Here is a 26,560-nt window from a genome sequence, read left to right as displayed (position 1 = left end):
CTGTAACTCAAAAAATTAAATCCCCCAACAACAAATCCTCAAAGAAACAACTGCCCAATAAATAAGTGGGCTAAAGACTTAAAGAGAAATTTCTCTGAAGAGGAAAGAAGGATGGCCAATAGACACATGAAGAAATGCTCAACCTCTCTAGCCATAAAAGAAATGCAAATCAAAACAACATTGAGATTTCACCTCACCCCAGTGAGAATGGCTATAATCAAGAACTCTAGTAACAACAGAAGCTGGAAGGGATGTGGACAGAAGGGAACCCTACTGCATTGTTGGTGGGAGTGTAAACTTGTTCAACTACTTTGGAAAATAGTATGGAGGTTCCTCAAAAGACTCCACATAGAGCTCCCCTATGACCCAGCAATCCCACTTTTGGGCATTTACCCAAATGATCACAAACAAGACCATAATAAGCTACCAGCACAACTATGTTTATCACAGCATTATTTACCATAGCTAAGATATGGAACCAACCCAGATGACCCTCAGGAGATGAATGTATCAAGAAAATGTAGGATGGAGGAGATGGGAAGGGATGGGCAGGGAAAACCAAAGAGGAGGCAACAATGCCTGATAAGAAATGTACTCATTACCTTGGCCATGTAATTGTAACCCCTCTGTATGGTATTTTCACAATAAAAAATTAAAAAATAAATAAAACCCCAAACACAACAACAACAAAAGAAAATGTAGTATATATACACAATGGAATTCTATGCCTCCATCAGAAAAAATGACATTGCTCCATTTGTTAGGAAATGGAAAGACTTGGAAAAAATTATATTAAGTGAAGTAAGCCAGGCCCAAAGAAACATAGGTCCCATGGTTTCCCTTATTTGCAATAATTAGTATATGTCTAGGACAAGCAGAAAAGCTCGGATAAGATGATGTTAAGCAAAATGAACCCCAATATAGGGACACAAGTGTTTTTATTCTTCCTTGCTGTTGTTTCTAACATATTTATAAGGTACCATGTGATTTTTTCGTTGCTTTGTATGTCCCTCCCCCATGGTTTAACCCGTTTTCACTGTATTTGATATTGGTATAATTTGGGGAGGGGGAGGAAAAAAACAAAATGTTTAAATAGGGATACAGTTTGACCCATTGCAACGAGATGTATAAGACGCTATGTGGAATACAATTTAGGCGTGGGGGGAGGGAGAGGGCTGTAGTTGAGGAGGTGGGAGGGAGGGACGGGATGCTAGGGGAAAAACAAAGGAGGACGTAACAATGCTGGATAAGAAATGTACTCATTACCTTGCTCATGTAACTGTAACCCCTCTGTACAATATTTTCACAATAAAAATTATTTTAAAAATAAAAATAGACCTATAAAAATAAAAAAAATAGTGCTGAGAAAACTGGTCGTCCATTTGCAGGATACTGAAATTGGATCCCTATCTCTTACCCTGTACAAAAATCAAATTCAAGTGGATCAAAAACTCAATAAGGACCCGAAACTTTAAATCTCCTACAGGAAAACATGAGGAAAGCTCTGAAAGTTATGAACTGCCCATAAAACAAAAACAAGAATTGAGAGATGTGACTGCATTAAATTAAGAAGCTTCTTCGCAGTAAAAGAATTACCAGAACAAAGGGACAATGCATGTAATGGATGAAAATGTTTTCCAGCTATTTGTCATCAGATAAAGCATTAATAACCAGAATATATAAAATGTTCAAAAACTGAACAGAAAAGAATAATGTAATTAATAAATGTGTAAGAGAATTGACAGTTCTCACAAGAAGAAATTCAAATTGCTAAGATATACATGAGAAGTGTTTAACATTCCCAACCATAGGGGAAGTGCAAATCAAAACCACACTAAGATTCCATCTCACCCCAGTCAGAATGGTAATCATGAAGACAACAAAAACAAATGCTGGCAAGGATGTAAACAATAGGGATCCTTCACACACTGTTGGTACAAATGTAAACTTGTTCAACCACTATGGAAATCAGTATGGAGATTCCTCAAAAAACCCTAAAAATACACCTACCATATGATCCTGCCATATCTGATGGAGAAGAAATCAACATAGCAGAAAGATACATGTATATTTTGCAACATTGCTGCTAATAGTCAAGCTGTAGAATCAGCCAAGGTATCCAACAACAGAAAATATTGGCTAAAATAATAAGGATGCTATGATATAAAACATGGCATATATAACCCCTGCTTTCACTATATTTGATGTCGGTATAATTTGTGGAGGAGATGGGGAAAAACAAGTCATTTAAGGATACAGGTGGATCTGTTGCAACAATGAGAAGTACAAGTTGTCATGTCGAAAACGAACTTTACAACATTGGTGGGGGGGGCGAGGGGGGCGGGAGGCTGGGAAGGGATGTGAAGGGTAAACAAAGGAGGAGGCTGCAATGCTTGATAAGAAATGTACGCATTGTCCTGCCCATGTAATTGTAACCCCTCTGTACAGTATGTTCACAAAAAATAAAAATTAAAATAAAAAATTATATATAATATCATGGTTTATATAATGATGTAACAATATATTACAGAGACATAAAGATAATGAAATCATGCCATTTGCAGCAAAATGAATTGAATTGGAGGACATTATGTTAAGCAGAAAGCCAAATATTTATTTTCATTTATGTGAGGAAGCTAGACCTCAACATGTACATGTGTACATGTACCAATATACATAAATTTATATATATCTACCTGGAACATGACTCTATTAGATTATGTATGAAGATGAGTAGAAGAGGAGAGGGAAAAAAAGGGAAAACGGAGGGCAAATAACTTCAAAATACAGTGCAACTATGTGATGGTATAAGAAATCTCAATGAAAGTTGTGCATTAGGGGACTGGGGGGGTGAAGGAAGAGAAAGCTATAGAGAGGGTTATTAGGAGCAAAACATAATACATGTACATCTAAAATATCATAGTAAAACCCCTTGATGTAATTAATACATGCACAAAAAAATCAGTGAATTACAGGAAAGTAAAATAGGTTCGAATGTAGCAGGCACCAGTGGGAGAAGAGGGCTAATGAAAAGGGCGAATGAGAGTGGATAGGGTTTAGTTTACTGTATGTATGAAAATAAAAATTGAAACCTGTTAAAATTGTTTGTAGAAGGGGAATAGGATGGGGAGAGTAATAGAGTTGAGGAGGGTGATCAAGATGCACTGTTTACATGTGTGGAAATGTCACAATGAAACTTCCTTGTACAATCAGTGTAATAAAAAAATGAGGCCCAATGGAGAGGGGAAGAAAAAGAAAGAAAGAAAGAAAGAAAGAAAGAAAGAAAGAAAGAAAGAAAGAAAGAAAGAAAGAAAGAAAGAAAGAAAGAAAGAAAGGCTATATACATATATAAAAATAGAACAATCAAGCCAAGCACTGGTGGCTTGTGCCTGTAATCTTAGCTATTCAGGAGGCTGAGATCTGAGGGTCCCAGTTCAAAGCCAGCCCAAGCAAAAAAGTCCCCATGTGACTGACTCATCTCCAGTTAACCACTCAAAAACTCAAAGTGGTGCTATACCTCAAGTGGTAGATCAGTAGCCCTAAGCACAAAGAGGCTCCGGGACATTGCTCAGGCCCTGAGTTCAACACCCACAACTGACCAAAACAAACAAACAAAAAAATGAAAACAATGATACTCAGAAGGCTGAGACCTGGAGGATTGTGGTTCAAAGCCCTCCAGGGAAGAAAAGTTTTGGAGATTCCACCTCTAACTACTCTGTAAAATTCTGGGCTGGAGGTATGGCTCAAGTGGCAGAGCACCAGCCATGAGTAAGAAAGGTAAGCAAGAGCACAAGGCCCCTTGAAATCAAGTCCTGGTAAAAAGAAAGAAAGAAGGAAGGAAGGAAGGAAAGAAAGAAAGAAAGAAAGAAAGAAAGAAAGAAAGAAAGAAAGAAAGAAAGAAAGAAAGAAAGAAAGAAAGAAAGAAAGAAAGAAAGAAAGAAAGAAAGAAAGAAAGAAGGGAAGAAAGGAAAGAAAGAAAGAGAAAGAAAGAAAGAAAGAAAGAGAGAGAGAAAGAAAAAAGAAAGAGAGAGAGAAAGAAAGGGAGGGAGGGAGAGAGAGATAGAGAGGGAGGGAGGGAGGAAGGAAGGAAGAAAGGAAGGAAGAAAGAAAGAAAGAAAGGGCAGGGAAGGTGGCTCAGTGGTAGAGCATGTGCCTTGCATGCATGAGGCCCTGGGTTCAATTCCTCAGCACCACATAAGCAAAAAAGAAGAAAGCCGGAAGTGGTGCTGTGGCTCAAGAGTGGTAGAGCGCTAGCCTTGAGCTGAAGAGCTGAGGGACATTGCCCAGGCCCAGAGTTCAGGCCCCATGACTGGACCAAAAAAGAAAGAAAGAGAGAAAGAGAGAAAGAAAGAAAGAGAGAAAGAAAGAAAGAAAGAAACAAACAAACAAACAAACAAGCAAACAAAGAGAGAAAGAAAGAAAGAAAGAGAGAAAGAGAGAAATAAAGAGAGAGAAAGAGAAAGAGAGAGATAGAAAGAGAGAAAGAGAGAAAGAGAAAGAAAAAGAGAGAGAAAAAGAAAGAGAAAGAAAGAGAAAGAGAGAAAGAAAGAGAAAGAAAGAAAGAGAAAGAGAGAAAGAAAGAAAAAAGAAAGAAAGAGAAAGAAAAAGAGAGAGAGGGAGAGAGGAAGGGAGGGAGGAAGGGAGGAAGGAAGGAAGGAAGGAAGGAAGGAAGGGAGAAAGAAAAGTAGGGAGGGAGGAACAAAGAAAGGAAGGAGGAAGAAAGAAAGAAAAGAGAAGAGATGATGAAAATACAACAATGAAACTTGTTGAAATTGTTTCAGGAAATGCCAGGAAGGAGGATAAGGGAGAGTGATAGAGGGGGTAAAGTTGGTAGGGTACATTGTACTCATATATAGAAATGTCACAGTGACCCCTCCTCCTTTGTACAACTAATGTGTGCTAATATGTGTGCTAATTTAAAAAAATCTTCAAAAAAGACCTGATAGCCATTATTTTGTACAATTAATATATACTCAACTTTTAAGAAAAAAAAGGCAGCTCGTTGTGATGAAACACCCCATATGGGGTGCCTTGCATAATTGGCAGTCAGCCTGAAGGGAGTAATTTATAGTGTGATTCTTTTTAAAGAGATGCCTTCTTTTTACAGACATGCCTTCTGGGCATGAGAATTACACAAAGGAGACTTTCCAGAAGCAGATGTGCCCGGTATGGATTACTCTGGCACCACACATGTTACAACCCAACCCCCAGAGTTGGTTGGTGCCACGTGCCTTGTATACAAGATTCATAACTGTTCTGAAGTTAGTTTGCTTAACTTTGAACCCCTATGATGATCTTGGGTGTGGTTCTTATCACCTGCTCTGTATCTTCATTTCCTTATATGTTATTGTTGTATGTGTACAAAATAGCATTAATACACATAAAGCACTTAGTGGGGTGCCTGGCACAAGGTCAGTGAATAGTCAGAATTTTTTTGGCAATAGGGTACATGAGATTTATTTACAATGAAGAACACAAAATAATATGAAATGAAATGTGTGTCATACTTCTTTAAGTTTACAAATACATGTATGAAAAATAGCAAGACTATTTAAATAAAAATAATATTTAAATAAAAATATTTATTTTATTTATATTTATTTTAAAATATTTATTTATTTATATTTATTTAAAAATATTTAAATAAAAAATAAACTATATTTAGATATTTTGACAGCAGGTGTCATTTGCCTTAGCCGGTTATTGGTATAGTTATTTAAATACATAAACCAGAACAAATATCAAGATAGAGATGACAAGTGAAGTATAATTCAAGAATGTTTTAAAAGTAGTCCTTACTCATTGCCCCATTTGTTAGGAAATGGAAAGACTTGGAAAAAATTAATGAAGTAAGCCAGGCCCAAAGAAACATAGGTCCCATGGTTTCCCTTATTTGCAATAACTAGTATATGTCTGAGTCAAGCAGAAAAGGTCAGATAAGTTGATGTTAGGGAAATGAACCCTATGATATGTATTCAAATGTTTTTTCTTCATGAGTTTGTTTCTAACACATTTTTAAGATTATTTCTTTGTTGCTTTGTATGTCCCTCCCCCACGGTATAACCCCTGCTTTCACTGTATTTGATGTCAGTATAATTTGTGGAGGGAAAGAGAAAAAAACAAGTCGTTTAAATAGGGATACAGGTGGACCCATAGCAACAATTAGATGTACAAGTCGTTATGTCAAAAACGAACTTTACAACTTTGGTGGGAGGCGGGGAAGAAGATTGGGTGGGGGGACTCGGGGAGGATGGGAAAGGATAGGAAGAGGAAACAAAGGAGGAGGCTACAATGCTTGATAAGAAATATACTCATTATCTTGCCCATGTAATTGTAACCCCTCTGTACAGTATTTTCACAATAAAAAAAACTAAAAATAAAAAGTAGTCCTCACTGTTTATCAAATGAATGATTGTTTATCTTAAAAGTTAGTATGATTTGCCAAAAACAAAAGGAAGAAAACAAACTTCTAAGTTTTCCATCATCTAAAAAAAAAATCTCAAGCCATTAGCTTGACATATATGCACATAGGCAGATTAAGGTAGAAATATATCTATCCAATGTGTGCTTATATGCATATCAAAAGTACTTCTAAACCAGCTTCTGATAATTTATAATCTTAGCTACTTATGAGGTCGAGCTCTGAGGATCATGATTCGAAGCTACCCCATGTAAGAAAGTCTTTAAGACTCTTACCTTCAGTTAACCACCAAAATGCTGGATATGGAAGTATAGCTCAAATGGTAGATTGCCAGCCTTAAGTGAAAAAGCTAATAGACAGTGCCCAGGGCCTGAGTACAAGCCCCAGAAATCCCACATTTTAAAAAAGCTACTTTCAACTTTGAAAAGTTAATACATATACATCATTAATTATTGCTACACATTTTTGTAGTAGTTATTGGTGCAGTTTTAGACAGTGACATCTACATCTAACCAATGGATGTCAGACCTAATTTTTCCTGTAATAATAAAAAAATGAAATTCTTGACTAAATAATGAATTCTAGTTATTAATCCCAGACTTCTGCCAATCCTTAATGGCCTAATGGATTTGGTTGTTTGTAATGAGCACATTTCTTGTTGAACATTGTTACCCACTCCTTAGTTTTTCTCCTCAGTCAGAATTTTTTTTTTACCAATCCTGGGGCTTGAATTCAGGGCGTGGGCACTGTCCCTGAGCTTCTTTTGATCAAGGCTAGCACTGTACCACTTGAGCCACCGCACCACTTCTGGCTTTTTCTGTTTATATGATACTGAGGAATTGAAAACAGGGCTTCATGCCTGCTAGGCAAGCACTCTACCACTGAGCCACATTCCCAGCCCCTGTTATTACTCTTTTTTTGTACATTTTTTATTGTAAAAATGTTGTATGGGGGTAGGGGGAGGATGAGAAGGGATGGGAAGGGGAAACAAAGGAGGAGGCTACAATGCTTGATAAGAAATGTACTCATTATCTTGCCCATGTAATTGTAACCCCTCTGTATAGTATTTTCACAATAAAAAATAAAATTAAAATAAAAAAATAAAAAATAAAAAATGACTATACAGAATTCTCAAAGCAAAAAAAATGTTGTATGTTATTACTCTTTTAAGAAAATCTTCTAAAATAAGTTTTAAGAACTAAATCAAGTTTCTTTTTAATTACCACTGGGATTTCATTGTGGTATTTCCACAATTGGTTATAATATACTTTGATCAAATTCAACTTTCATTATTCTCAGTCTCAATTCTTCCTCTTTTAAACATTTTTTAGTAGGTTTCATTACTCTACTTTTATACGTGTGTATGAAGTAGTTTTGAAGCAAGGCTTGCAGAAGGATGTTGGCTTTCTTACCATTAGAGTCTGTTTCAGAATCAGTCATTATCACTCTTCAGAATATTTCTCATGTTTTCTTTTAGATGAGATTTTTTTCCTTTCTCCTTTTCTTGGATCTTTCTTTTTATGCTTTTTATTGTAAAAATAGTGTACAGAGGGGTTACAGTTACATGAGTAAGGTAATGAGTACATTTCCTATCAAGCATTGTTCTCTCCTCCTCTGTTTTTTTTCCTACCATCCCTTCCCTCCCCACCTCCCTAACTTCCCTGCTCCCCCCAAGTTGTAAAATTAGTTTTCAACATAGCATCTTGTACATCTCATTGTTACAATGGGCCAACCTGTATCCTTGTTTCAGCATTTTGTTATTTCCTTTCCCCTTCCCAAATTAGAAAAGTGTATATACAAGAAGCAGGGCACCAGAATCAAATACCGTGAAAACAGGGGTTATACCATGGGGGAAGAACATACAAGAGAAACAAAAAAAAATCACATAGTACATTTTAGATACGTTAAAAAAACAATAGCAAGAAAGAAAAACTCAAGTTATGTCCCTATCTTGATGTTCATTTCACTTAACATCATCTTATATGGTCATAGAGAACTTCTCTGAAGAGGAAATAAGAATGGTCAATAGACACATGAAGAAATGCTCAACCTCTTTGGCCATAAAAGAAATGCAAATCAAAACAACATTGAGATTCCACCTCACCCCCAGTTACAATGGCTATAATCAAGAAATCTAATAATAACAGCTGCTGGACAGGATGTAGCCAAAAGGGAACCCTACTACATTGTTGGTGGGACCGTAAACTTGTTCAACTACTCGGGAAAGCAGTATGGAGGTTCCTCAAAAGACTCCACATAGAGCTCCCCTATGACCCAGCAATCCCACTTTTGGGCATTTATCCAAATGATCACAAACAAGGCTATACTAAAGCTACCAGCACAACTTGATTTATCACAGCAAGATATGGAACCAACCCAGATATATATATATATATATATATATATATATATATATATATATATATATAAATATATATATATATATATAATGGAGTTCTATGCCTCCATCAGAAAGAATGACATTGTCCCATTTGTTAGGAAATGGAAAGACTTGGAAAAAAATTATATTAAGTGAAGTAAGCCAGGCCCGAAGAAACATAGGTCCCAGGCTTTCCCTTATTTGCAATAACTAGTGTAAGTTGAGGACAAGCAGAAAAGATAAAAAACTATGTACATATGGATCTTTCTTTTGAATTACTAGACTACTTTTTTCTTTGTAACTGTAGTAGACACAAATAAAAGTGAACTTGTAAAGAAATACTTGGGAACATTGATTTTATTGATTTTAGTTGCTACTTGAGGAAATGTTAAATTTAATACTCAACTAGTTATGTTTAAGTCCTCAATAATAAAGTTCTGTATCTTTTTCTAAGTCATAGAGAGGTTTATTTTTTTTGGGGGGGTCCAGTCGTGGGGCCTGAACTCTGGGCCTCGGTGCTGTCCCTCAGCTCTTCAGCTCAAGGCTAGCGCTCTACCACTTGAGCCACAGCGCCACTTCTGGCTTTTTCTTTTTTGCTTCTGTGGTGCTGAGGAATTGAACCCAGGGCCTCAGGCATGCAAGGCAAGCGCTCTACCACTGAGCCACCTTCCCAGCCCTAGAGAGGTTTATTGACTATGCTTTTGGTCCAAGGTCAAAGGGCTGCCTCTGGTAGCTTACTTGCTGGTAGACAAAGCTCTATCTTTAAAATACCTTCTGAAGTGTTCATTCTCTTTGGTTCTTCATCTTCTGCTGCAGTATGTTCACCAGAGCTGAATTTAAGAAAATGGCTGTAAGAATCAGAAAAGTGATGAAACATAGACTACAGAATATTAAAATTTTTCAGTAGCAGAATTAATTTCCAAGAACCTTTCAAAACAAAGACTGTACACTTTTGTAAGAGTACAGTTCAGGAGCTAACCATCTTCATAAGAGTAAAATGATTTACATTTGCATAATGCTTTAGAAGTATTCAAAGTGCTATTCAAACAAGGCAGCACGGAAGGTTTCTTTTTTCAGAAGAACAAAGCAAAAGTACAAAAATAGAAGTCATAAGGAAAGATTAAAGAAACTGGAGGTAAGGACAAAGAACTTTATAATTTTAATTTAAGTGTACAAAGGACATAGAATAGAGCAACAAGTGTTTTGTTTCTCCAAAGTGAGAAAATCCTAACAAACTTCAGTACAAGAGATTTTGTTTTGTTGTATAGATTTTTTAAATCAAGATTAATAAAGTTCTATGATAGCTTAGAAAGAAGATTTTCATATTAAATAATTTTTCTGCAGTAGGTCACATCTGAGATAATTGGGGTATTACCTTGAAAATTATTTTTTATAATTACTTCCAATTCTAATTGTGTAAGTTCAAATCCTTGGAGCATTTTCCAAGTATAAACAAGAAAAATTCAGATGCTAATACTTCCCACTATCACAAAATACAGGTTTATTAGTCAAGCACATTTATCTTGATTCAATGTAATGTAGACACAGAAATTGAAGCAGATGAAGAAAATGATGAATAACACAGAAGACAAAAGGGAAAAAAAAGCTCAGCATGGAGGTTCAATCCTGTAACCCTACCACTTGAGAGGCAATGATTGGGTGAACACAGTTTGAGGCCAACCTGGGCATAAAAGTTTACAAAATTCCAACTTAATCAGTGGCAGGGGATGGTGGCACACATCTGTCATCCCAGCAACAAAGGGAAGCACAAACAAGAGGACCACAGTCCAACTAATCTCAGACATAATGTAAGACCTTACATTGAAAATAACGCAAAAGGAGACTAGTAGACTGTCTCAAGTAGTACAACACCTTCTTAGTAAGTACAAGGCCTAGAGTTTAAACTGCAATACTGCCAAAAAAGCAGAAATAAGCAGAAAGGGATATTGGTAGAACACTAAGCAAACCCATACTGTTATATTCATTTTAAAAAAAAAAACTTTGTAGCAGGGTATCAATGGGTCACATTTATAATCCTATCTACCCAAGAGGCTGAATCTGAGGATCCCAGTTTGAAGCTAGCCCAGGAAGAAAAGTCCATGAGATTCTTATCTCCTATAAACCACCAAAAAGTTGGAAGTGGAGTTGTGGCTCAAATGCTAGAGAAACAGCCTTGAGCAGAAAAGCTAAGGAAAACTGCCCAAGCCTCAAATACCAGTAAATAAAAAATCAAATGAAAAACACCTTATTTGTAATATTATAGGCATGCAATCTACTAAATGGGTTAAGAAAAATTCAATATAATGTATTTTTAATACTGAACTCTTCCATTAATAAGAAATAAGCACCACATGAATTGAAATTAAACAGAATTACCCTTCATGCTAAAATTGGCAACATATTTTAATTCTTACAAATATGTTCTGTTTTTAATGAATGAGGAAAGCATTAATCACAAAAAAGAAAAACGTGAGATATACAAAAAAGTCTTCACTTAATACAAATTTTGATAATAGACTACACATTTAATAAATATCCTAACATATCTAAATAACACACTGTGGTTCTGGATTTTATTAACCACCTAGGCTGCCCTCATAAAAGATGACAGATTGAATTGCTTTAGCAACAGAAATAAATTTTCTCACCATTCTGGAGGGTGTAAGTCCAAGATCAAGATGACATCATGGATTGGTTGCTTGTAAAGCTGTCTGTCGAGCTTGTGGACAGCTACCTTCACACTGTGTCCTCACATGGTGTCTGTTCTGTGTTCATGAGCTTGCTAGTGTCTCTTCCTTTTCTGATAAGAACAACATTCCTGTTGGATTAGGATCCATTTTCATTTAACCTCAATAACATTCCTTAAAGCCCTTGCTCCAAATAGTCACTTTGGGAGTTAGGCGTTCAATATGCTCATTTGGTGAGAGATATAATTTATTCCATAACAAAGATTCTTTGGAGAAAATCCTCATATTTCAGAAGATCCCAATTCTGCAGTCCTCTCTCTCTCTCTCTCTCTCTCTTTTTTTTTTTGCTTAATCTTTTCAAAGATACAGGCACTAGCTTATAATGTAATGGCAGAATGCTGTATTGTAAAAATAAATATATGCTTAAAATATAATTTTGCATCTAATTTTTGGCATTTATCATATTATAATTACACAATATAATCATCTATAAGTATTTAAGATGAATCTTAACAGTGAAATCCTAGCCTTCATTTACATTTTAAACTTTCAATGATGATTTAGTATCAGTGCAAAGTTATTGTTATAGGAGAATAAGAAAATGGAAGCCCCAGGCTCAAACTCCCTAGTTCTATAGGTCATGTCTGTCTACTTACCCCCAAGATGTTGAAATTAAAAAGACAAGTTATGGTGAAGGCGAAGGGCAGGGAAGGAGACTTACTACAGGGCATGTGCAGCCGTACAGCATTTCAAAACATCCAGAAGCAGAAGAGGACCTGACGTACTATGGGTCCCAAGGATGAATGAAAACAATGTTAGGGAGCGAAATGGTGAATAAGGAAGGAAAGGATAGATTGAAGAAAATGTTGTACATGGGCCTATGGAAGGCAGCGTAGAAATTTGTACATTGGACAGAATAGAGTCCCAAGGCAAGCAAGCAGTCCTCGGATCAAAGGTGCCATGCCATCTCACTCACCTTCACTGTGGGCTGAACTCCCTCTCCAGGTCCAGGAGGCTGGCTATGCTTTGCTGGGCAAATAGCTGCATCAGTGGGCAGAAGAGGCTGAGGAGTAGAGTGCTCCTTAGGCTCAGAGGGCTATTTTTTGAGAATAAACCTGCAAGCAGGAGCGGCAGGGATGGTTTCTAGAGCCTTAGCTGAAGCAAGCCAATTATCCTAGGCCATTCGAATCTCCAGACTCAGAGCCAGAGCAGGGGTGGCCTGGAGTGGAAAACTTAGCTGAGCTTTGGGGCTCTTTTGAAGTGTGAGGTTCCCCACCCCCACTCCGGAGCCCTAGGCCTCCCCTTGCGAACTGCAGCCATGAAAACAGGCACACTCTCACCAGCCTGCACGATCTGTTACCCTGGCTTCCAAAATGCACTCAGCGCAACCAATCAAAGCTAAGGAAACCATGGAAACGGGTTTCCAGGTGCTTGGCAAAAGCTTTCCGCAGATCTAAGGATAGAGGTGAAGGGGTCTGTGTACCGCTGTAAATAAGCCACTACTGCAACCAATTCCACTCATCCATCTGTTCCTAATGAACCTTTGCAGCTCCAAATTGATCTTTCCTTCCTTCCTTCCTTCCTTCCTTCCTTCCTTCCTTCCTTCCTTCCTTCCTTCCTTCCTTCCTTTCTTCCTTCTTTCCTTCCTTCCTTCCTTCCTTCCTTCCTTCCTTCCTTCCTTCCTTCCTTCCTTCCTTCCTTCTTTCCTTCCTTCCTTCCTTCCTTCGTTATTTATTTATTTTTCTTTCTCCTCTGAGTGAAATAACTTAAGGGTGAGAGTACTGACCACAGTAAATACTAGACAGAGTGAAGTCACTTGGTCAATTCTGCTTTGTGTGTTCCATATTTAATAATATTAAGTGCTAACTGTTGCCATATATTTGATACATACAGTTACATGTGTGAATGTGTTTATATAATGCATAGGAAAGGTACACATTGAATTAAATATTTTTCTGAACCTGTGAATAAAAAGAAAAATGCTAAAGAGATGGGAAGAAAATTATTCAAAATATTTCCTATGCAACTAAGTGTGTTTGTTTTGGTTTTTGTCAGATTCATCACAAAGAAAATAGATCGTAGGCTCATGCATTTACATTTTAAATAAAAAACAAAAAACATTTTAGTATATGTCTCATATAATAATAAATCAGCATTAAGAGAACAGTTTCTATTAAAGACAAGATAATGCCCACTTTTGTGCATCCACCTTTCAACACTTCTATGATTTGATCCTTATTTTTACATTTTGCTTGAAAAAGGAATGTTTGAGCAACCCCTAATGTCTAAAAACTGCTAAAACATTTATAGGCTTGTTCTCTTGTTGAACAGAAACCTACAGAGTACAAACCTAATGTGTCCTGGGATACTGAACAAGTAAGAAAAACTAAGACTACTTCATAATTTTGTCTAAGAACAGACAAAACCAAGGTTACTGTGACACCCAGAAAATGACATACATCACCTTGTTTGGCTTGAACTCAGGGCTTTGCATGCTTCATGTTTTTACTCAAGGCTGGCCCTCTACCACTTGAGTCAGACCTTCACATTTGGCTTTTTTGCTGGTCAATTGGAGGTAATACTCTCACAGATTTTCCTGGGCAAATCATATATCTCAGTCTCCCAAGTAGCTAGGATTACAGACATGAGTGGCCACCTCCCAGATTTGTTTTCTTTTTAAAAAATATGCATAGGATAATCTTGACCCCTTTCAAAAACATGAATATTTACCATTCTGTTGAAATTCTTGTGCTGCTTTTCTACAAAAATCTTACTGAAAAAGGTTCATCGGAGCATTCCTGAGTGAGAAATACTATTTTTCTTCCATAGGAGATCAGACGTACATGTTATCGTCCATCTATCCACAATCTCTTTTACATTTTTCTCAATAAAATACAGCCACATGATAAAAACATTAAATATGACACAGCTTTATTTTAACTTGGAAATAAGAAATTCACATGATATTCCGTAAGCTTTTCTCCACAATTTTGTATTGTGGAAAAACAACTAGGTAGGAATCATTACATTATTGTTTTTGATTAGGATTTAAAATCATCATTTGCTTTGGTTAATACAAAGATACTTCACAGCAAATAGAACTCTTCTATTGTAAAACAGACTAAAGTAGATTAATATTTCTTGGCAATTGAGCACTTAATAAACTAACAGACTGATGACCACTTCGCTTGCTCACTCTACTCCAATATTTTAATTTGAAAACCTATGAAATAGGATAAAGTGTATCTTGTAAGTTTGGAATCTATTTTATCTTTCAATAGCTCAACTAAAATGAAAATTAAATGTATTGTTGAAAGCAGTGACACTCAGGTGCTTGAGGCTCATGCCTGTAATCCTAGCTTCTCAGCATACTGAAATCTGAGAATCCAGGTTCAAAGCCACACCAGGCAGACAAATTGAGAGGCACGTATCTCTAATTAATTAGCAGGAAGCCAGGCACAGAGGTGTGGGTCAAGTGGTAGAACAACAGCTGTGAGTGCAAAAGCTGAGAGGTCAAAGCATGAAGTGCTGGCACACACACACACACACACACACACAGAATGCACACACGTGCGCACACACAAACAACAAATCAACAAATACAGCAACAAAATAAAACAAACAAGCTTGGCGTTGGTGGCTCACACCTGTAATCCTAGCTACTTAGGAGGTTGAATTTTGGGGATCATGGTTCAAAGCCAGTCAGGACAGGAAAGTCCAAAAGACTCTTATCTCCTATTAGCCATCAGAATACTGGAAGTGGTGCTGTGACTCAAGTGGTAGAGTGCTCTTTTTTGAGCAAAAAGAGCTCAGGGACAGCGCCCAGGCCCCCAGTTGAAGCCCCATGACTGACAAAAAAAATTAAAAAAAGTTAATACAACAAACAAACAAAAACTCTCATGAAGTTAGTGACTGGTCTTAGTTTCAGACCTTTGGGTCTCAAGTTTATGAGATCAATAGTTAGAATGGAAATATTTTGCTTTCTACCCATTCTCTTGTTTCATTCATCATGGTACTACTCAGTTGAGAGTATTTTTAAATTTTATTTTATTGTAAAGATGCTGTACAGAGGGGTTACATTTACATGAGTAAGGTATATTACTTGTTGAACATTGTCACCCACTCCATTGTTGTTCTCCCACTATCCCTTCTCTCCTCCCATTCTTCCCCCCCCACCTCACGAAGTTGTAAAGTTCATTTCTGACATATTGTCCTTGTTGCAATGAGTCATCTTTTGTACTTCTTTCTGCATTTTGTTATTTCCCTTCCCTTCTCCCAATCAGATAAATGCATATACAAGATGGAGGGTACCAGAATCAAAGACAGAGCTTGTCAGGGCTAAACCAATCAATGGACAACTGAAAAAAAAAAAGACCTGTTGTTTGGTTGAGAGTATATTATCAGGGAATTTTTTTAATTTTATAACTTTTTTTGTCCATCACGATTCTGGGTACTGTCCCTGAGCTTTTTCACTCAACACTAGTGTTCTAGTACTTTGAGCCATAGCTCCACTTCCAGTTTTCTGGTGGTTAATTGAAGATTGAGTCTCATAGACTTTCATGCTCAGGCTGGCTTTGAATTGTGATCCTCAGATCTCAGCCTCCTGACTAGCTAGGATTACAGGCCAGAGCCTCCAGTGCCCAGTTGATAACTTTTTAAATTAGATAATGAACATTGACTATACATCAGACATTAAATTCCCTAGAGGGTGAAATGCTATGAGAATAATAATAAATCAATGCAAATGCTAATGTTAATTTCTTTTCAAGATATATTTTAGGTAGTACTATTCAGTTTGTTATTTCTTTCTCCTTGCCTTTATACTGTGCATACCTATCTCCCAAGCTGTGTGAATAGCCACAGGCCTTTCATTTATACTGTATGCCTCAGTATAGATCAGATGGTCTACATTAGTGGAACACCATTGACTATAACCATTTTGTTAAAAGTTTCTTATGCAAACATTGTATTTCTTTCTCAATCTTAGAGTGAAGCCAGCCACTGGTGGCTCTTAGCTATTCAGGAACCCGAGACCTGCAGGGTCAGTTTGAATCCAACCCCAGGCAAGAAAGTCTGGGAGACTCCATTTTCAATTAACTAGCAAAACCTGTACTGGAGATGTGGATCAAGAGGTAGAGTGCCAGCTTTGAGCAAACAACGTGATAGAGACCATGGCGGCAGTAAGTTCCAGTATTCAAGCCCCAGTGCCACATACACAAGAAGACCAGTGAGCTGGGCACTGGAGGTTCACACCTGTAATCCTGGCCACTCAGGAAGCTGAGATCTGAGGATCATGGTTGAAGGCGAGCCCAGGAAGTTCATGGGACTGTCATCTCCAATTAACCACCAGAAAAGCAGAAGTGGTGTTATGGCTCATAGTGCTAGCCTTGAGCAAAAAAAAAGGGCCAAGGACACTCTCTAGGACCTGTGTTCAAGCTCCAAGACCGACAATAAAAAACAAACAAATAAATAAATAGAATTACAGTGATTTAGTTGTCTTGTTATGTTAGCACTTTAATTACAGGGTAATTAATTTTGTCATTTATTCAGATTATATTTCATCAAACAGCTTAATGTGTCAGAATTCAAACTTGCAAAAGAGCTGCCACCATATAGCCTGTAAAAGTTTTTATGACGTAGGAGGTATAGAGTGATTTTTTTTTTTCGGAAGTCAGGGTTTTCAGGTGTCCTTGGGTTCCTCTGAGCCCTATCTTTTCTAGTCCTTTTAAGCTTTATTTTTGATGTAAGATTTCCCAGTGCTTTTTGTCTGAGCCATCCTTGACCTCCAACAAGTGGTCTTCCTACCTTCGCCTCCAACGTAGCTGAGATTGCCAGCTACCCATGGCCACCCCCAAAGCCAGCTTTGATTGGCTTTTAAGTGTGCCAGAATCATTTCCCCTCCCACTCCTATTGGTTACTCGATCTTTTGTGTGTGTGTGTTTTTCCTGTCCCCCTCACACTCAGGAAGTTGCGGAATACTTCTCGAGTTTCCCTGTGTTTCGTGGCAAGAGCTGGACGGTGGAGGCCGGCTCCTGTGAAGTGGAGCGTCGTCGAGTTCGGGCCCTTCCGGACAGATCCGGACCACACTCGGAAGAGGAAGGCGCGCCTGACTCCAAGCGCTTCGCCCCCGCGCTGTGCCCTCTGTCGGCTGCGTGAGGCAGCTGTAGCAGCGGTGGCAAGCCGCCGTGTTGACGTCGCCAAAGACTGGAGCGACGTTTAAAGCAGCAGCAGCACAGCAGCAGCAGCAGCAGCAGCAGCAGCAGCAGAATCTCCAAGGAGTCGAGCCTCTTCTGGGATCCTCCCACCATTCCGCGGCCGGAGGAGGAGAAGCGGCGGCGGCGGCACCAGCGCCGAGAAGCAGGTGAAGGAGCCGGCTGCAGGGTGGGAGGGGGCGAAGGCGCGCGCTGCCGGCCCAGATCCCTGGGCCGCAGCTGCTTTAGCCTCACTTGAACCAGGAAGCGGCGGAGTTGCAGGCTCCGCTCCTCCGGCTTTCTTTGTGTGGGCCTGGGAATGCAGAAGGGGGAAGTACGGGGAGGGCCGCGTTGTGCTGGGCTTCTCTGTTAAGAGCTGACGGTCTGCCAGTACTCTAGGTAGGCCCCGAGGCATGGGAACCCCACCAACAGAGATCGACTTGGCTTTTGCCTCACCCCTCTGTTTTTCTTTTGGGGCCTCTTTTTCTCCGCCTACCCCTTACTTTGGTTTAGAGGTTTTCTACAAGGGCCCATCCTCCCCTCGAATCCCCTTCCGGGGGCATAACAATGCCTCCTGCTTCTACTCATCAATACCCCCCACCACCACTGCACCCTACTGTTCAGCACCATCTACTTTCTCCTGCACCCCTGAATCCTCTCTCTCTCTTCTCTGTCTCTTGTCTCCTTCTCCACTGTGCTGTGGATACTTCCATCTGCATTACTAAAAAGGTAGCTTTTCACGTGAATCGAGGTTAAAAAACCTGGGTTGCATGGGGCCCTGGGTGCAAATGAACACAAGGGAGGTAGAGAGAGATGGAGTTCGCTGCCGCAGAGAGCCGCGTGTTGGTTCGTTTCACTCCCAAGCCCAAGGCTTTTATCTTTTTTTCTTGATCGCCAGTTCCTCTGAACCTGCCCACACGCAAGCATTTGTCACACAATGATGTGGCTTGTACACTTACTGACTTGTGTTGACCCTGGGCCCATCCTGATCGGACTAGAGGTGGGAAGTGGGGAGATGGGGAGGGGGGGAGGGAACCTAAACAAAACGAAACCAAGTCCCAGGATCACCTAGGCACCTATATTTGACGCACTCCCACATAGGAAACCCTACTTGCAAATGATAAAAATCGTAAGATTATATTCCCAAACCTATCTCTCCACTTAAAAGTGACTTCTCGAGATCTCAATATTTCGGGAGCCGTGGTAGTTGGCACTTTGTCCAAAGGTCACCCTACCCAACAAATGTCTTTATAGTAACTTGGAATTCTTGGTACTGTTAAAATGCAAGACCTATCAAGATTTTACTCCTTGATTTTTTGACCTTTTTTGCCTTATTTTTTGTCTTTAGGGTATGATTTTGAAATTTTTGGGATTGTTTGAGGTATTCTCCCTTCTACATGTATGTAACTTAAATACTGACAGTGATACTCTTTGGGTAACTTTAAAGGTAAAGAATATATTTTTAAAATTTATTTTATTTTTAAATTAGCATATGTTAATAGTACAAGGGAGACACACAATAATCCAGTAGATTCAGTGTACTTTGAGCAAATTACCCTCTCTATAATATACCTGTATATCCCTTTTCTCCTAATTTTCAAAGAGTGTTTGGTGAGTTTCATTATTCTGCCTTTATATATATATATATATATATATATATATATATATATATACACATATATATATTTATATGTGTATATATATATGCAGTTACATATATATAAAGCTTATGTATGTGTGTTTTATATTCTGTATGTGACATACTTTGATCTACATGGAAAGCATTTCTTTTCTAACGATATTTATCAAATACTGGTAAATACATAATATCCATATATGTGTGTGATGTGTGCTGCATTTATATATAGGCATTGGGTCTGTGTGTGTTAAACAATTCTGACATTGTTATGATGGATAAGCTTCTATGAAGTGCAAACAAAAGTTTATGACAGGGACTGGGAATGTGGCTTAGTGGTAGAGTGCTCACCTACCATGCATAAAGCCCTGGGTTTGATTCCTCAGTACCACACACAGAGAAAAAGCTGGAAGTGGTGCTGTGGCTCAAGTGGTAAAGTGCTACTAGAAAGAAGCTCAGGGACAGCACCCAGGCCCTGATTTCAAGCCCCAAAAGTGGAAAAAAAAGTTTAGGACATTTAATTCCCCTCCCCCCCCCATTCTACAGTAATGTCTCCTCTGTGCCAATAAGTTAAAATTTTTATTTTCACACTCATTTGTTTAAAAAGTCCTTATATCAATATACATTAATTCTTTCCCAAGTGAAATGCATTTTTTTCTGTAAATAAGCAGTAAGAAATAGTATGCTTTGCTTTTTCATTGTCTTTTAATTTTTCATAGTAGCATTGACCTAACTAGACACTTGTTTGACAGTGCATGTCTGGAGCTTGTATACAATATAACAAGGTAAGAGAGTTGGACAAGGAATGGGAACAGAACAATAATGGGACATTATATTAGATAATAATTGGCAATGTTTGTAAATGTCCTTGGCTGCAGAAGTAGATTTCGAGTATGTGTTCTAATAGCTCTCACTTAGCTACTAAGGAAGCTGACATTTTAGGTTTACAGTTCAAAGCCAGCCAGGGTAAAGAAATCCATGGGACTCATTTCCAGTTAACCAGCAAAAAGCTAGAACCAGAAGCATGACTTAAGTGGTAGACCATGGGTGAGAAAGCCCAGTGAGAACTGGACGTCCTAAGTTCAAATCCAGTCCCAACACACAAAAAAAAAATTTGAGAAGATCATGTATTTCAGACCCAGTATTAAATACACACTGTTCTTTCATTTAAGTAATTCAGTTACAAATGAAGTAATGTCTGTAAATTTGTGATGAAAATTTTTCTTAAAACAATTTAGAACAGTTAAAAATGAACTCTTACCTCTTCTTGAAAAAATTCAAAATTAGGACTAAGAAAAATGAATTGGCATTTTAAAAAGAAGTGCTTTGTAAAAATGCCAGTGTTAAGCCAGACGCCCGTGGCTCATGCCTGTAATCCTAGCTACTCAGTAGGCTGAGATCTGAGGATCACATTTCAAAGCCAGCCCAGGCAGGAAAGTCTGTGAGACTCTTTTTTTTTTTAATTTAATTTTATTTTATTTGTGAACATACTGTACAGAGGGGTTACAATTACATGGGCAGGATAATGCGTACATTTCTTACCAAGCATTGCAGCCTCCTCCTTTGGTTTACCCTTCACATCCCTTCCCAGCCTCCCCCCTCCCCCCAATCCCAATCCTTCTCCTTCCCCCCCTTCCCACCCCCTGCACCGACGTTGTAAAGCTCGTTTTGGCCATGACGTCTGTGAGACTCTTATCTCCAATAAACCACCAGTAAACTGGAAGTGATGCAGTGGCTCAAGAGGTAGAGTGCTAGCCTTGAGCTGAAGAGCTGAGGAACAGCGCCCAGGCCCAGAGTTAAAGCCTTATGACTAACAAAAAAAAAAGGCCAGTGGTCTGAGAGTCGCTTTGTCTCATCTCAATCAGAAGTTGTAAGATTAGACACATGGTCCAAAATTTTGCTTGTATAAACAATTTATATAAGAATCCAAAACATTATGCAAAACTTAGATTAAATTTAAACGAGCCTATGGCTTAATTTCTGAATAATAAGAGACTTTTGCTTTTTCTCCCTAAACCTGCCTCATCCCTTCCTCTTCCTTTTCTGTTACAGGTATGGAGAGCAAAAAACTGATTTCTGCTACCGACATTCAATACTCTGGCAGTCTGCTTAGCTCCTTGAATGAACAACGTGGCCATGGACTCTTCTGTGATGTTACTGTTATTGTGGAAGATCGAAAATTTCGGGCCCATAGGAATATTCTTTCAGCTTCAAGTACATACTTCCATCAGCTCTTCTCGGTTGCTGGTCAGGTTGTTGAACTGAGCTTCATAAGAGCAGAGATCTTTGCAGAAATTCTCAATTACATCTATAGCTCTAAAATTGTTCGTGTTAGAGCAGATTTACTTGATGAGTTAATTAAATCGGGCCAGTTGTTGGGAGTGAAATTTATAGCAGAGCTGGGTGTCCCACTGTCACAGGTTAAAGGCATCTCAGGTGCAGCTCCAGAAGGTAATGCTGAAACCTTACCTGCTGATTCTAGTGATAAAAACGTTGTAATAGAAAAGTCAAAAGATGAAACCCAAGACAACGGGGCTACGAACATGCCTATTATAACAGAGTCTTTTTCCTTATCTGCTGAAGATTATGAAATGAAAAAAATCATTGTTACTGATTCGGATGATGATGACGATGATGTCATTTTCTGCTCTGAGATTTTGCCTGCAAAGGAGACTTTGCCGAGTAACAATGAAGTGACACAGGTCCAGCCTAAACCAGGCCCTGTTGCTATTTCAGATGTGGCACCTTGTGCCAGTAATAACTCTCCCCCTTTAACTAGTATCACACCTACTCAGAAGTTTCCCACTCCTGTGAATCAGGCAACACTGAACCAAAAACAAGGAAGTGAAAAATTGCTGGTATCTTCGGCTCCAACCCATCTGACTCCCAACATTATTTTGCTAAGTCAGACACCACTTACTACACCTCCAGTTGCCAGTGCTTCACTTCCTAATCATATGTCATCTCCTATCAACTTACTTGTACAGAATCAGCAGACACCAAACAATGCTGTTTTAACAGAAAGCAAGGTGAGTGAAGAAGTGGAGGAGGAAATTATAGATGATGATGATGATACTATTAGCTCCAGTCCAGACTCAGCAGTCAGTAATACATCTTTGGTCCCACGGGCTGATACCGCTCAGAATGCTACTTTTGATGGATCATTGGTACAGAAGATGCAGATTCCTACACTTCTGCAAGAACCAACTTCACATTCTTTAAAAGTTTCAGATATAATTACTAGAAACACTAATGATCCAAGCTTAGGATCAAAATATCTCATGGAGGGTCAGAAGATCATTACTTTAGATACGGCTACTGAAATTGAAGGACTGTCCACTGGTTGCAAGGTTTATGCAAATATTGGTGAAGATACTTACGATATAGTGATCCCTGTCAAAGATGACCCTGATGAGGGGGAGGCCAAAATTGATAGTGAATTATCAAAAACATCTCACAGTGAGTCTACAAGCAAACGTATGAAAGTAAAACATGATGATCACTATGAGTTAATAGTAGATGGAAGGGTCTATTATATCTGCATTGTATGCAAGAGGTCATATGTCTGTCTGACAAGCTTGCGAAGACATTTTAACATTCATTCTTGGGAAAAGAAGTATCCATGTCGTTACTGTGAGAAAGTGTTTCCTCTTGCAGAATATCGCACAAAGCATGAAATTCACCATACGGGGGAGCGAAGGTATCAGTGTTTGGCTTGTGGCAAAACTTTCATCAACTATCATTTCATGTCTTCCCACATAAAGTCAGTTCATAGTCAAGATCCTTCTGGGGACTCAAAGCTTTATCGTTTACATCCATGCAAGTCTTTGCAGATCAGACAGTATGCATACCTTTCTGATAGGTCAGGCACTATCCCTGTCATGAAGGATGATGGTATTGGTTATAAGGTTGATGCTGGAAAAGAACCGCCAGTAGGGACCACATCTACTCAGAACAAGCCAATGAGCTGGGAAGATATTTTTATTCAGCAGGAAAATGATTCAATTTTTAAACAGAATGTAACAGATGGCAGTACTGAGTTTGAATTTATAATACCAGAGTCTTATTGAACTTCTTTGAAATACTAGTTAGTTTCAGGTTGGATTAAGGGGTAGAGATTACAAAAGACCTGTAAAACAAATTAAAGTGAATACAGGTTAATCTGACCTCACACATCCTCTGAAGGTAGTGTAGTTGAATTGTTAATCATTTTTAGAAGCAATCTTCTCTGAAATTTTGAGTAGAGGTTGAAAAGTTGTGCCCCCAAGCATTGGTTTAGTTAGCTTTCCGCTCATTTCAAAGAAAAATTTTAAAATTCAGAGAGATAGTTTCTTGGGTAGAATTTGAAAGTCTGAATATTCTTTGAAAAATCACTGGAGTTTCTAGCATATCCTAGTACATTTTTACAATTTCCCCCTTTCATGTTAGCACTTTACTGCTCAATTCCCAGTTTTGTTTTTTAACATCAAGACTATAAATGTGTGTTGTATCTTGTATATGGCATTAAAAAGTAAAGGACTGCCAAAAATTGTTCTAGAAAAACTCAGAATAAATCTCTACTTCAGTATATTCTGCTAGTCTTAAATGGATAGCGACCTCCTGCCTCTTCCCATTAAAATAGGAATGCAAAAAAAAGTCATATGAAGAATAAATTAGTTTTAGCTAATTAGAATTAACACTTGGCTTTTATTACCACAGTCTGAAAAAGACTTTGGTGGCTTGGCCACTGTAGGCTTTATAGTGTGTTCTCTGGGCAAAAAAACTAGTGGAAGGAAAAAATACATCGAGGATGAGCTACCGCCTGCAGACAGGAGGAAACAAGTTCTGTTGCACTTATTTTGAATTCCCTGTTCTTAAAGGATAGAATAAGTAGAGTTCAATGGGGATTTCTTTCTGTTCATTATGGTTAAGAATATTCTGAAATTCTATAAATTTTTAATCTGAAAGCCACCAAATGAATCTTTATACATTATTTATGTATAAATCTTTGTAAATGACAGACCCCATAGATGAAACTCCTATGTATTTTGGGTGGAGGCTACTGGCATATATTTTTAAATGTTTATATTAGAATCTCCAATAGGAACTTTTCATTTGAAATAGTTTATGTGGTGATCTAATATTTTGTTTTCAGCAAGTTCTTAGGACTATCCCATCTCCAAATTGCTGCAGTATTAAAGCAATCAGAAACTACATATGGAATGTTATATAGGCTTATAAAGTCCCATGTGACAACAACAAATACCACTTCCTTTCAAGATGAAACATATTTAAACACTTAGAAAATAATGTTAAATTGCATTTAATTGCTACTACTGAAAGGAAGCAGGTTGGAACAAATATATAGCCTACCATTTTTAACAAGATTAGCTTGAAATGTAAATTTCTTATGGGAAGGAAAAAATTTAATAGCTACTGGAAAAGATTGCTCTTGCATTGTCACTAGCTATTCATAATTTTGCTTATGTATTTCTTAGTTCAACATAGATTCTTTCTCCTGATCACATAACTGTAAAAGTAGTCTATTTCTTGACTTTGAACGCAAAGCTTTAATCATATTTGCTCATGTATTCATTCTTCTGATGGTAAGCTAGATTTGGGATAGTGGTTACAGTGTTAAGAAATACTGGTAGCTGAAGATAGTAGGCTTCAGTATTTGCAGTAATATAGGAGAAAGGAAAAATATTTCTTTTGCTTATCAAGGAGTGGAATGATATACACTTATCTGCTTACTGTTTTATGAACCTAGACTTTCAAATCATTTTATAAAGTGAACCTTAGAAAATTTGAAATCACCTTAGAACTTAAGAATGATTTTTAATCACAGTATGTTTTCTTTTTGTAGATACTGATAACATTGCTCTTTGACTATAGGGTAAACTGAAATGGCCTGTTATATATTTTTTTGTTTCATTAATGCTATTTCACCAGTTAGACATAGTTGGTTCTACCAATGTGATTGATATCAGCAGAACTTCCAGTTATTTCAGACTCAACTGCTAGATAATTAGTTTGTCATGATAAAACTTAGTTTCTCTAAGCATATCATGATAAGTCAGAAATCCTATAATGGGAAACTATCTGTTCTGAATACTGATGAAAGTGTTTGCTGCAGGGCTCTATAAATTTGAAGTATGAGTTTATAAACTGTGCCTACTGAAGGTAACTTCTGAAGGTTTTTGAGAGAAGGGAAACTGGAAAGCTAACGTGTAATTTTGCCAGAAGACTCTTACTTGCGTGAATTACAGGGTCTTCAAGTCATTCTAGAAGTTTCCATTTCCAAAGGCCAGAGTTCATTGGAATAAAACTTTTGGACAAGAACTTGTCACTTCCAGGCTTTATTGGATTGAAAATTTGTAACAAGATGCTGTTTAAAACTTATCATGGGGTTTTTCTATTTACTACTTAGCTTTCTCTGGCTATTGACTTTCCTTTTCCTTCAAGTTAATTAAAATTTTCCTAATGCTCAATTCCCTGTAAATATTCTGGACAGGAAGTATATGAAATAGTAGTTATCTTTTAAAAATGACAAAATGTTAAAGGCTTAAAAATGCTGAAACAATCTTGCAAGATTAACTTTAAACATACTTTAAATGGTTATTATTTTATTGGTGTTAATGATCCCCTACATATAACCACTATCAGGAAATGATGTCACATTTTCCTACTAAAACTTGTACTAAAAAGATAAAACTAAATACTGAACATTAATTAAGGTATTTTATATTGACATGGCATGCATATTATAAGGAATTAAATGCTATTGAATAGCACTGGCTTCTTCACTTCTGTCAGTTGTATGAAATGTACATTTCCCCAAATACTTTACATTTGTACTATCCTGTCATGACATTTTAAGTTCTACTTTTCATTAAACATTACTTGATACTAGTTTCATAGAGCTTATGGCAGAAATAAAAATGTTTCAATTCTAATTTTTTAGTGCATTTTTACAAGATTATCTTTCAACAAATGATACAGGAATGTATACTGTGTCCATTTTTTCATTTTGTCTTTGCTGGTTTTCTTTTCTTGGTAGCAGGAAACATGTTGTATTTCTGATAGTGGTGTGGCAAAAATTCCCACTAGGTTTTATGTGCTGGTTAATCATGCCTCATTGTTTATTGAACCATAATAATAAAAGATGAGTTAGCTCCTGTTACTCTGAGTGTTTGCTATAATTGTGTAGATACCATGAGGATGCCTCTAAGTGGGTAAGGAGAGGATAGTTTTATTAATTTGAAA

The 26,560-nt window shown here is 37.7% G+C and overlaps 1 protein-coding gene and 1 long non-coding RNA gene across 3 annotated transcripts in view; one reads left to right on the top strand and one right to left on the bottom strand.

Moving 5' to 3' along the window:
* Positions 1 to 12,668, bottom strand: part of LOC138839378 (uncharacterized) — a 31,888-nt gene extending 19,220 nt beyond the window's left edge. Inside the window, exons 1-3 of the long non-coding RNA XR_011375958.1 lie at positions 12,465 to 12,668; positions 11,450 to 11,601; positions 9,573 to 9,631 (exon numbers count right to left, since the gene is read on the bottom strand). This is a non-coding gene — a long non-coding RNA (uncharacterized lncRNA). The remainder of the gene's footprint in view (positions 1 to 9,572; positions 9,632 to 11,449; positions 11,602 to 12,464) is intronic.
* Positions 12,669 to 17,769: 5,101 nt separating this feature from the next.
* Positions 17,770 to 26,477, top strand: Zbtb33 (zinc finger and BTB domain containing 33). 2 transcript variants are annotated; one of them, XM_070039807.1, is made up of 2 exons: positions 17,770 to 17,849; positions 21,368 to 26,477. In XM_070039807.1, the coding sequence occupies exon 2, from the start codon at positions 21,370 to 21,372 to the stop codon at positions 23,383 to 23,385; it is 2,016 nt and encodes a 671-aa protein (XP_069895908.1). In that variant the 5' UTR covers positions 17,770 to 17,849; positions 21,368 to 21,369; the 3' UTR covers positions 23,386 to 26,477. The 2 variants fall into 2 exon arrangements, with proteins under 2 accessions (XP_069895908.1, XP_069895909.1); XM_070039808.1 differs by lacking the exon at positions 17,770 to 17,849 and adding an exon at positions 18,037 to 18,078.
* Positions 26,478 to 26,560: the final 83 nt, after the last annotated feature.

Source organism: Dipodomys merriami, unplaced genomic scaffold, assembly GCF_024711535.1.
Source record: "Dipodomys merriami isolate MVZ:Mamm:240054 unplaced genomic scaffold, mDipMer1.0.p SCAF_3, whole genome shotgun sequence".
Classification (NCBI taxonomy): Eukaryota; Metazoa; Chordata; class Mammalia; order Rodentia; family Heteromyidae; genus Dipodomys; species Dipodomys merriami.
Note: the sequence above shows the minus strand (reverse complement) of the source record. Positions and strands in the feature narration are given on the sequence as shown.

Coding starts and splice junctions, on each gene's coding strand:
- Zbtb33 (XM_070039807.1), top strand. CDS start 21,370: ATGGAGAGCAAAAAACTGATTTCTGCTACCGACATTCAATACTCTGGC.